Source organism: Protopterus annectens, chromosome 15.part0, assembly GCF_019279795.1.
Source record: "Protopterus annectens isolate FY-2018-M chromosome 15.part0, PAN1.0, whole genome shotgun sequence".
NCBI lineage: Eukaryota > Metazoa > Chordata > Ceratodontiformes > Protopteridae > Protopterus > Protopterus annectens.
In genome coordinates this window covers 111,697,423-111,709,571 of record NC_056749.1, presented here as the reverse complement: position 1 = coordinate 111,709,571, position 12,149 = coordinate 111,697,423, and the positions used below count along the sequence as shown (strand labels likewise).

At 39.1% G+C, this 12,149-nt stretch overlaps 1 protein-coding gene across 3 annotated transcripts in view; it reads left to right on the top strand.

Moving 5' to 3' along the window:
- CCNB3 (cyclin B3) overlaps positions 1-11,365 on the top strand; it is a 1,510,800-nt gene extending 1,499,435 nt beyond the window's left edge. For all 3 annotated transcript variants that reach the window (XM_044057491.1, XM_044057492.1, XM_044057490.1), the window contains exon 12: positions 10,151-11,365. In XM_044057491.1, coding sequence (XP_043913426.1) covers positions 10,151-10,220 — 70 coding nt within the window. In that variant the 3' untranslated portion in view covers positions 10,221-11,365. The remainder of the gene's footprint in view (positions 1-10,150) is intronic.
- Positions 11,366-12,149: the final 784 nt, after the last annotated feature.

Below are 12,149 nucleotides of genomic sequence, written 5' to 3'. Positions count from 1 at the left end.
CTCAGCCCTTCTGTTGCTCAATGTATCCATGTTATGCTTACTCACACAATATGTGAATGTGAATGGATCAGTTTTAAATTTGTTGTCTTTCTTTGTTACTTAATCATTATGTATAATTAGAATTCTTTCTGTTTGCAAATGTATGTTTTCCTTTCTCTCTTATTGTGGAGCTTTTCTCCCGGGCCTCTACTGAAAATGGACATGTATCCAGTTGGACTAGCCCGGTCAACAAATGTAAAATAAAAATAAATAAAATAAAAAATAGTGATGTCAGCAGGTCACCTGAGACTCCAGGGCATTCAGGTATTCCCCTACCTGGACGACTGGCTCCTCACTGCCCCGTCCAGGCATCAACTCTGTCAAGCAAGGGATTCCTTTCTCCTTTTGGCCCAGAGGTTGGGCATTACAATCAATCTAAACAAATCTTTTTGACCCCTGTCCAAACCTTCGACTTTATTGGGGCATGATTAGACACAATTCGAACCAGTGTTTTTCTTACTCAAGACAGAATACGCAGTCTGAAGCTATATGTCCTGTGCATTATTCAAACTCGGTCTCTGACAGTGGAAACTGTATTATGGGCATTGGGGTCCATGGCGGCCACAATCAATATCTTGCCCTTGGTGCATCTTCATATGCAAATCCTTTAGTGGACCCAATCAGTACAATGGTCTCTGTTACACCTTCCATTGACTCATCCTGTCCAAATATCTCGAGTGTGCAGGGACTCCCTTTGGTGGTGGATCTGGTTCTGGGACATCCCTTTCTACTACCATTTCCCACGGCCACAGTGACTATAGACTCCTCCCAGCTGGGGTGGCGGGTGCACTGCTCTGGAACGACAATCCAAGGCACGTTGTCCTTCTACAAGACCAGTTTGCATATCAGCATCCTGGAGAATGAGGGCGGTGCTTCTAGTGTTGCAGGCTCTCTGCCCATCTCTCTTCAGGAACGATTGCTATCCCAGACCGACAATATGTTGGTCTAGTACATAACAAACAAGGGGGAAAACCAGATCATATTCCCTATGTCACGAGGCCATTTGAATATGGAAATGGGCGATCTTCACCGGCCGTTATCTGGTGGCAACACACATTCCGGGGAGGTCCAACATTCTAGTGGACTGGCTCAGCAGATCCATTCTGATGCCTCATGAGTTGTCTGTGAATCCCTCAAGTAGTGGAACAGATCTTTCACAAGTGGGGTCAGCATTGCAATCTATTCGCCTCTCCGTCCAATGTGAAACGCAGCAAGTTCTTCGCTCTAAATTCCCCCTCAGGGGAAAGCCCCCAGAGATGCTCTGATTTCATGCTTGGCTCCCCCGGTCTTCTGCATGCTTATCCTCCTCTTCCCTTAATATCAATATTTTTTTCAGAAAGCTCGCAGGATGGGGAGTTTAGTTATCCTCATTGCCCCATTCTGGCCTCGCCAGGTCTAGTTTCCCTTGCTGAGGTCTCATCTGGATCTCATATCTCATCCCTCAGGGATTCCTCGTCCGGACCTGGACAGTCTAAAGCTCACTGCTTGGCTGCTTCAGTTCCCATGATTGTCAGGACTCCTGGATTATCTTCTCCCATCAAAAGAATTCTAGTGGCAGCTCATAGGTCTTCCTCCACAAAAGTGTACTCCAACAAAATGTTTTTCTATCTGGGGCTCTCAGCATGCATTAGATCCTTTCACTGCTCCAGTTCCTGCAGTGTTGGACATTTTATCGGGAGTTTATCAACAAGGTGCTAATTTGTCTACTGTCAGTCTAACTTATGGCAATTTTTGATTATCATGTGGGGGATAATACGACTTCCTTAGCATCTTCAAAGATCTGTAAGGCCTTCCTAAAAGGTACTTTTCTTTGACTCCCAATAAAGGACCCTATGCCACTGTGGGATCTTACCCTACTACTTCAAGCCTTGGTCTCGCCCCCTTTGAACCTGCAACTTCTCTCCTGGAAGACTGCTTTCATGGTTGCCATTACTTTCCAGTAGGAGAGTTTCGGAACTTCAGGCTCTATCGATCAAAGCCCCTTATATGATTTTTCATAAGAACATGGTGTCTTTGCATACTAATCCATGTTTTCTACCTAAAGTAGCTTCAGAGGCAAACATTAACCAGGTAATCAACCTCCCGGTCTTCTTTCTAAATTTTCAAAACAAGGAGAAATACAAATTGCATTTACTAGACGTGTACAGACCATTATGTTTCTATTTGCACAGGACAAAAACCTTTTGTAAAGCTGATCAGCCTTTCATTTCTTACTACAAACCCTTTTTAGGGAAACCAATTTCTAAAGTTACCATCGCCTGTTGGATTTCTCGTATTATTCGGGCGTATTTATCTAGGGGGATTTCCCCACCAAGTCAGTGAAAGTTCATTCCACCAGGTCTATGGCCACGTCAGCAGCTTTTTGAGCCAGAGTTTCATTAGATATTTGTTCTGCAGCCACTTGGTCCTCATCCCATACCTTCGTTTCACATTATAAATTGGACATTGTATCCAGAATAGGGCAACCTTTGGCTCTACCGTGCTCCAGAATATCCTTCCATGAAGGCCTCCCAGGTGTCTGGTAGCTGGAGACGCTGTCCCATAGGTTGAAGATCAAATGAAGACAATTACTTCAGATAATGAAGTTATGTACTTACCACAACGTTCCATCTTAGTAGTTCTTCATTTGTCTTCAAACATCCCTCCCTCCTCCCCCCAGCCTTGTGTGAACTGCTGATGCCTGTTGGGTCGGGTTATGGTACTGAATTGGGCAGCAAACTTGATCTGAAGGGAGGAAGGAGACAGGAGCATTATGGGTAAGGGGAGGAGCTTTCAGCTTGGCTCAGATGCTGGATATGTGACCGAGTCTGATCCAATACAGATTCGGGAACCCACAGATTGAAGACAAATGAACTACTACTCAGATGGAACATTATGTTAAGTACATAACTTCTTTTTATATCGCAGCATGATGGAACAATTAGTCCCCAAAGTAAAGGGGAAACTAGGAGCAGAAGGCATCTGAAGAAGAAATACGGACATGGGAAAGAAGAGATTTAATATGGTGCAATATTTATGCAAAGGAGAAAGCAAAAATCAGTGCAAAAAGGGCAGCACCAAATATATTTGAAGAGAAATACAGGAAGAGACATAACTATATGGAAAATTTTACAATACAAAAAATAAAACCGAGGAAAAGTAGAAAAGAGGATTAGTATGACTGATAACACAACAGGATAGACCAGTGGACACCCAAATTAAGGAGAAACCAGTGGAGGAGGAAGCATCTAATCAGTTGACATATGAAGATACCTTGGAGCCTCCCATAGAAAACCAGTACAAATATTCAGTTGGAGCAAGGGAAAGAACAAGAAACTGTAGTAACTCTGACACAGTCAATGTTGTAGATGATAGGCCAGTGAGTTCCCATATGAAAGAGCAATGGATGGCACAGGGTGAAACTGAACACGACATGACACAAGAAGATGTTCTGGAACTTTCTATAGAATGCCCATAGAAAATGGCTAACAAAGAATGTGCCCTCAGTTTAGAAGAAAATTATCTAAGAGAATTGCTTGATTTAATAGAGATGGATACACACATTAAGATCAATGAAAGTAATGGACTGCAGAAAGTCAATAAAACCCAAAAAGTTAGAAGTCTGATAAAACAAATGAACATCGTAATTAACTGTCATAGAGATTTATGCTTTATAACAAAAGTAAATGGGATACATTCTGTTATTAATTTGGCTGTACAGTATAGTCCTACCACAAGAACACAGGGTACTAAGGGAAAAATTGAATGCCACCATGGAAGTATTGAATAGAGGAAACTATAAAGCAATTAAAACACTGTCAGAAGAGTATAGAAGCAGGAACAGATCAAGAAAAATACTCTGACATGATAAAAGCAATGCACAGTATTAATAAGGGATCAGGATTTATTATGCACTGTCAAAATACTAAACTAAAAATATCAGCACAGGCGGAAAAACATAGAAGATACACAGATAAATAGAAAAGAAAAGTACAAAATAAGCAATTTATTGATGACCCAAAAAAGTTTTGTAGAGAACTGGGAAACAAGGTAAAAGGAATTGAAAGACTACCAAAAAAAGAAATCTATACATTTTGGAGAAACATCTATGATAAATGGATAGAGTAAAAGAAAGAACAAGAAGTTCAAATATACAGGATATGAAATGGGATGAAGTAACAGCCAGAAAGATTGAAAAAAAGTTTTAAAAAAAAGCTTCTTATTGGAAAACTCCAGGCCCAGATAAAGTGCCTAACTTCTGGCTAAATGTATTAACATCTTTGCACGAAGATTTAGCCATGAGTAACAACTATTTACATGTGCACCCCAAACAGACAGCAGCCTGGCTAATAAGAAAAACAATGCTCCTACTTGAATGAACCTGCAAGCTACCCTAAAAACTATATACCAATAACTTGCCTTCCAATGATGGCATCAATTCCAGTGTATAATTTATACGACAGTTTATAGTCATTTAGAAGAAAACTCAGTTATGGTAAGAGAAAGTCGTATGCAACAAAATATCATTTGTTAAAAAAAGTCATGGTGGAGAACTGTAAAAAGGGGAAGAATCTAAGTGTGCCATGGATAGTCTGGGGGCAGGGAGTGTTGAATCACCAGCCCATCTTTGAAGCACCCATCTTCTCCAAACATTACAATTTGAGGGGTTGCATCCAGGGCTAGGGCAGGATTTGCAGGGTTGGGGAGATTGATTTACATGCAATTTGATAACCAGGTTAGTTCTCCTAGGCCAATGGCCCTTTTCATCGAAAATCCAATGTGGTGTTTATACATACTATGAGCAATTTGTCTTGACATGGGTGAACTTTCCCCTACTCTCATAGGATCTTTTGCATACATCCACGTGAAATTCCACCAACTCAGGCATGTGGCCTCTCTTTGACATCTCATCTAAAGGACTGGTGTATGGCTGCAATTTAAATGGTCGAGATTTTTTGGTTGACAAGGGATTGATTTGACTACATTTAGTTGAATCCTGTTTAGTCAACTGATGGAATGCTATGCAAACACTACTTGCACCCCTGCAGGGCCCATGGTAGAGCCCTTTCCAGTGAGTTAACATTTTATTTGCTGCAACAGGTTGTCTTTTTTGAGTCATTAAGTGGGATTGCGAATAGTGTCACTGCTCAGAATTTGGGAGTTCTAGGGATGTATGTGCTTATATCAAGATACAGACATCCCCAAAACAGAGGCATTTACTGAAAAAAAAAAAAAACTTTCAAATTCTGATTGTAGATGAAATACCTAATCAAAGACTTATTTATTTTATTTTACATTTGTTGACCGGGCTAGTCTAGCTGGATGCATGTCCATTTTCAGTAGAGGCCCGGGGAGAAAAACTCCACTAACAGAATAGTAAAATTAGTAAACAAAGTAGTAAAAAAAACTGCTAGCAGAACAGCCAACAAAAATACATCAGGGAAATTTCCTAAACAAAGGTATTGCTAAAATGAGTGAGAAACGTGTAGCATTGGTATATACAAGACAGAATTTGTTAAGTCATTTACATAAGGGGGACTAACACTAATTATTTGATACGATTTGTTTTTTACAGCATAAATAGTAGGAGTTATAGTCAAAACAGTTGATACAAGAGGCAATAAAATGTCAGTCAGGGTTAGTACAAGGGCAGAGCCACTGGGAATTAAGGAAGGTTTTTAGATGCATCTTGAAAAGGGGTGGGGAGGTTAATGATGTAATCTCGCTTGGAAGCTTGTTTCAATTGGGACCAATAGAGTTGGAGAACAGTCCCCAGCTTTGTTGTGGGATTTAGGGGAGGCTGCTAGGAGCTTGATGGCTTAACGCAAGGAAGAGAGGTTTTTATAAGGGTTAATAAGTGCAGAGTATGGTAGTATTCATGGGGTGATAGAAGATTTTGTGGGTGATGCTAAGTTGCTGTAGCAACAGTTGATTCTGTAATTCCAGCCAACCAAGTTTAAGATTTATGCAATGGTGGGTGCGAAAAGGAGCTCCTGTGGCAAATCTGACAATGTTGTATGAAGTTGCCAGTTTATTGATATTAGATTTAGGTAAGTTGGTAAAAATTGGTGAGGCATAGAGAAGGGTAGAGAGCAGGTGAGTCTGTGCGACAGTAGCTCTAGCTGATGCAGTGAGAAAGGGTTTAAGCCTATATATAGAGATCCAAGTTTTCTATTGACTGACTTGATGGTTAAGTTAATATGGGAATCGAAGTTAAGATTATGATCTATTGTGACACCTAGAAGTTTGGTGGTAGAGTCGGGAAATAATTGTGCCATTGTTAGATGCTATATTGAAGTCTAAGGTAGAGGATTTCTGTGTAGGTGTGAATAGTAATAATTTAGTTTTTTGGGGGTTAAAGTATTGATAGAACCAGTTTTCAGCTGCTGTAAATACTTGTTGGGTAATGGTCTGTAGCTCAGGTAGGAATGGTGCTGAACATATCAATGTTGAGTCATCTGCATATTGAATGCAGGTGGTTTGTGGAAGGGACATTTAGATCATTAATAAAAAGAGAAGAGGGGTGGTCCAAGAATGGAACCTTGTGGGACTCCAATTGTAATGGGAAGCTGAGAGGATATGTGATTGTCCCAAAGAACTGCTTGCTGTCTATTTTCTAAGTAGGAATTAAACCACTGGATTGCCTGGGAGTTTAATGCCAGAGATTTAAAGATGTTTAGTAAGAGTTTATAGTTAACCATATCAAAGGCCTTGGAGAGGTCTAAGAAAGCTGAGGACAGCAAGTTTTTAAGATTTTTATTAATATGGTCTGTGAAGGATAAGAGTGCAGTAGTTGTGCTGTGATATGGTCTAAAACCGTGTTGGCAGTCAGCTAGGAGATTGTTTTGGAGAAGATGGTCGAGCAATTCCCGATGAATGCATCTTTCCATGATTTTAGTTAATGGAGAAAGTAGGGCTATGGGACGGAAGTTAGAGAGTTCGTTAGTTACCCCCCCCCCCCTTATGTAGAGGAATGATATGAGAGACTTTCCAGAGGGATGGGATAAAGCCTTCAGTTATGGTTTGATTTATTAAAATGGAGACAGGATAGCAAGTACTCCAGCTGCAATTTGCAGATACTCCTGGGAGGAGATCAGCTGAGGGTGTACAGGGTTTAAGTTTCATAAGTAGGGTGTGGATGAGACATGTTGAGACTGGTTGCAATTTGAAAGTGGGGGGTTTATTGGTCAGGGAGTAAAGTTCCTGGTTGGCAGCAGGCGACAAGGTCTTGGCTAGGGATGTGATTGTGTCAGAAAAGAATTTGTTGAAAGTGTCCGCCATTTGGTTGGGTGTACTCTTGAGTGAGGTTGGAAGGAGTAGGTGTTTTAGAATTTCCTGGATGTAGTAGTTTGTTGATACCTGACCAGAATTTGAGGGTTTTGGTTTTGAGCATGTTGGAATTTCAAGTAATAATTTTTCTTGTCTAGGTGTATTAATTTCTTTGTTTCATTTCTAAGCTGCCTAAAGGTTTGGTGGTCAAACATGTTTTTAGTGATATGCCATTTAGTCCATGTTCTATTTCTCTGTAGCATTTTTTGCTTGGTTAGCCATGGAGCAAGTTTTGCTCTGGCTTTAATACACTGAGTGGGGGCATGGTGGCTAAGAATTTGCAGGAATTTATTGTTGAAGTAGGAAACTGCCTCCTCAAGAGGTAAGCATTTTAGGGGAGACCAGTTGCAAGCTTTGAGCTCTATTTGAAAGTTTGGTTGAAATATTTCCTCTTCCTGGTTCTGACAATTGTATGGTTGGGGATAGGGTTTTTTGGTCTGGTAATATAAGTGGGTAAGTGGTCACTGATATCATCAGGTAGAACGCCAGTGGTATAAGCCAGGAGATTGCTATTAACTAAAATCCAATCAAAGGTGCTCTGTTTAAAGATGGATTTTATTAATTCTATTGGGGAGGTAATGGTTTGATTGAAGCCATAAAGGTTTATGTGAGAGGTTGGTTTGGGAGAAATGCAGCAATTCCAATCAATATTAAAGTCTCCTAGGAGAATAGTTTCCTGAGGGAAGAATGTGGAAAGCCAGCTGAGTGTATTTTCAAGGTATTAATATTATTGCTTGGGGGGATATAACAGCAGATTATGCAAATGGATTTGTTTGTATTAAGCTGTAGCTTGGTGATTAAGATTTCGGTGTTACTTGGTGAGGGTTGTTTGGTATCTAGTTGGGTAACCAGTAATTCAGTTTTGTAGAGTATTACTACTCCACCCTTTTTGATTAGACAGTCAAGTCTGAGGATGGTATACCCAGGTGGGATTATATCCTTATCCTTCGTTCCTGCTTTAAGCCAGATTTCAGTTAGGCATAAGATATCAAAGGAATGTAGATCTAGCAGGGCATGTAGTTGGGTAATTTTATTGTTAAGGCTGTGAATATTTAGGTAGGCTATATAGAAAGAGCTGGGTGTGGTGGTAGGATTTACAGAATTAGCTTGATATAGTGGAGGGATACTAGGGAGGTAGTTGTTTGGGCCTGGGTTAGGATGAATGTCACCATATAGGAGTAGAAGCTGCTGTTGACTGTGTAAGTATTTGGAGTGTTTGGACGAAATTGGGTAACAGTTTTTGTTTTGAAAATACCTGATGTTTAGTTCTATGGAGTTGAGGTTTGAGGTAGGAAGATGACGATGTTATACTGCTATGTGTTTGTGGGGTATATACAGAGTGTGGAGTAGTTTGCTTTGCTATTAGCTGAAATTCAGTTAAGTTTCTGTTCTCATAGAGAGTGAGGGTGTATGAAAAAAGTGTTTAGGACTATGAAAGAGGAAAGTAGGTGAAGACATTTAGGAATGCTTGGTTTATGCATAGTAAGGGGCAAGTATGGTCCTAGAAGCGAGGAGATAGTTGAGAGAGGAAATGAGTGGAGCAGTTATCAGAGAGGAAGGGATTATAGTAGTCAAGTGTGGGCAGAACCGTTAATTATGTAATAAGGTGGAGAGGGCTATTGGATGTAAAAAGAGATTGGGTTATTGTGCTATAAGGCTAGGAGCCCAGGGGGTGGGAGGGATATGGGGGTAGGGTAGGGGAGCGGAGTGAGCCATAGGGCGAACGGAGCAGGTAGAGCAAAGGAAAAGGAAAACCAGAAAAAAATAATCAGATCTTTTGGGACTAAGCCCAGGGTCTGGTAAGTTATCTCAGGGAGGAGAGAAATTGTAGGATATATTTAGAAATAGAACTGTATAACCTCATGGGTTTTTAAACAGTACAGTAAAGGACTTAACTTTGGGGGATCCTAAAAACTACCAGAAGTTGATGCGACAAGGTTTGGGAAAGGCAGGGAGGTTTAAGTATATATTTCTAGTTAAACTGTTTGTGGAATAAGAAAACCAATTCGGGTATTATGTTGGGCATAAGGGTTTGTTTTCAGTAGGTGTGTGATGCAGACATAAGCTGAAATCCACTGGGAAATAGATCTTAACACTACGTGGTCATACTTAACAGAAAGGGAATTAGAACTGTTTCGGTGTGCTAAGAATTTCCAATAAGGGAAAAATTAGTAAGTATAGTACTGTCACCTAATGGCCGTAGTTAGAATTTACTTCAAAATTATTTCTCCAGGTAAAAGAGAATCGGGCAAGGGAGTGAAGGCAAGCGGGGGTAGATGTGGATTTTAGACTGTGGCAGGCTGCTGGCTGACACGAGGCAGAGCCCTATCCTGGGACATTGTCACCAAAAATGGTTTTAAGTTATGCCTGTTAAGAGCATACCTTTTACGTATGTCAGGATGTTTTCTGAGGTCTTTGAGTGGTATATTACCACTGTATTTGTAACATAGCCTAGGCAGCTCAGGTGATCTGGTCTGCTGATGGCATGCAGTTCTGTGAGCCAAGAACCTTAAGTGCCATATTATGGGCTCTTTGGAACTTTTCTTGTTGTTTCATTATCCATTGTTGATGTAGTTTTGTGCTGCTATAATACACTTTATGCAGGTACTGCATATTGCTTGGTGCCGACATTTTTTCCACTGTTTGTTCTCCTTCCAACCATTGTCCCAGAGGGTAGTAGGAAAAAGAATAACAGATTTTTTTTTTCTTTTATTGGTTTGCAGATGTGTGCAAAATGCTGCATGCAATTTCTATTCTTAAAATAAAATGAAAATGAAATTAATGCATCTTTATTTTGTTTCAGAGTCTTTTTTTCAGTGGCAAAGATTAAACCTTTGGACATGCTTAGATTGGAAGAAATGCTGAAGAGTTAACGGGAAAGTTGACATTGATACGCTGGGACACCAGCTTTGTACATTTGCCCTTTAAGAATATTGGTCTGTCTTGTATATAATGTCATTTTAATTATTTGAAGCCTTTGTCTTAAATTCTGCCAAGCAGATAATATGGAAAAAAATGATGTATATAATTGCATTTGTATTTTATAAAACTGAGATGTAGCCAGACTCACATTAGTGAGGTGGTGGTAAGTTCCTGCAAATCCAAATGAAGTTGTTGAAAAAAAGAAAAAAAAAACTTAATGGGTATCACCTTTTATATTCACTACAGAATTGTACATTGCTTTTTACAACTAGCAGTGCTTGTATTTTTTGTATATAAAGTCTGTAGCTATGTAATTATTTTCTATCGTGAGATGGTTCAGGAGTAGAGTGAACCAGACATTGATGGTCTTGTGGTGTCACCAGGGCATTAGTGTACCCTCTCTTGATGGAAAAGTTATTTACTTAGTGGTGTTTTCTGTATGTATATAAAATATGTATAAATTTTAAGTTGATACATTTTTCCGTGTTAAATTGAAGGAAACTTATTTTGCTTTAAAAAAATACTTTTGTATATCAGTGGATTTACTTACGTTGGTGCCCCATTTTCTTGAAGAGTTGCATTTTGACACCTTAAGCATGCATTTATCAACAGACACATTATTCACACGGCTCTGCAACTGAATTCTTTTTCATATAGATGGTCCAGTAAATAAGCTTAATTAAAAAAAAAATTGGAACTTTATAGGTCTATATTTGTAATGTGTAAGAACTTGCCATTTTTACATTTTTGGTTGAGTAGTCTTTGGAGACTTTTATTAGGAGATGGGAGGAATTTCATGCCAACATTTGTTGAACCTGTATGTAATTCTTAATTTGGGTAGTGTTAACGGGTTGGTTTTTAAATTTACATAATTTTTGATATGTACATGGGTGACCTGTTAAACTGCCAGAAGTTTTTCACTTTTAAATAGTCCTTGCAAAATGGTAACAATGGATTGCTTGTTTAAAAAAAGAAAAAAAAAAAAAAAAAGTGACTTGCCACAGTTTGTGGTAGTGGGTCCATTAATCAAAAGTTACCCATTGTATCACATCTGAAATTAGATGTGTAAACATATCAATAAAAAAAATCATCCTGATTGTGTAATTTCTTTGTGTAGAGAGGGGAAAAAAGTATAACCTTGTGTTTTGTATGCAGTTATATAGCTAGTACTGTTTGAAAACCAGCTTTCTTGTGAAGGAGTACTTTAAGGCACATTAGTCAGGGTACAAGTCTGCATCCTGGTTTTGTTTGCTGTTTTAAATATACTTTATAGCACTTTGCTGAAATAACTTTGATTTATTTCTCCTTATTGCATGTTAAGTAATACATTATAAAATATATATTTATAAATATTTAACAAGCCTTTTAGTGCCTGTTATCTGTTTCTTGGAGAAAATATTTCTGAAAATGTTAACTGTGGGTATTATCAGGTATACCTGCATATTTATTGTATTCATACAAGTCAGAAGTCACTGTACCTGAGAGGTTATGAGGAAAATGAAATAGTTTTAGGTGGTCTGTTATCTGTTGGCTACTTCAGAATTTAACTATGTTATACTCTACATGGTGATTTTTTTTCTCTGAGGTGGTCTTGGAACTCTGGTTTGCTTGGAACTTGTTCAGGTGCATGAAATGTGGGTAGACGTGTCCCCAAAGATATAATATGGAGCAAGTTATCTTGATCTACTCAACCTGTGTTTTTATTGCCAGGCACTTATGGCTATCTCTGCTATGGTGTCTCTGCTATGGTGTTTTTTAATTTAATCATCTGTTAACTAGGTAACATCCCTGTTAAAATGTCAAATTTTTGTGATAAGAGACCACAACAAATCATTTAAAAACTTTTCCCACCTTTAATGTGACCTATAAACCTGTGCAAT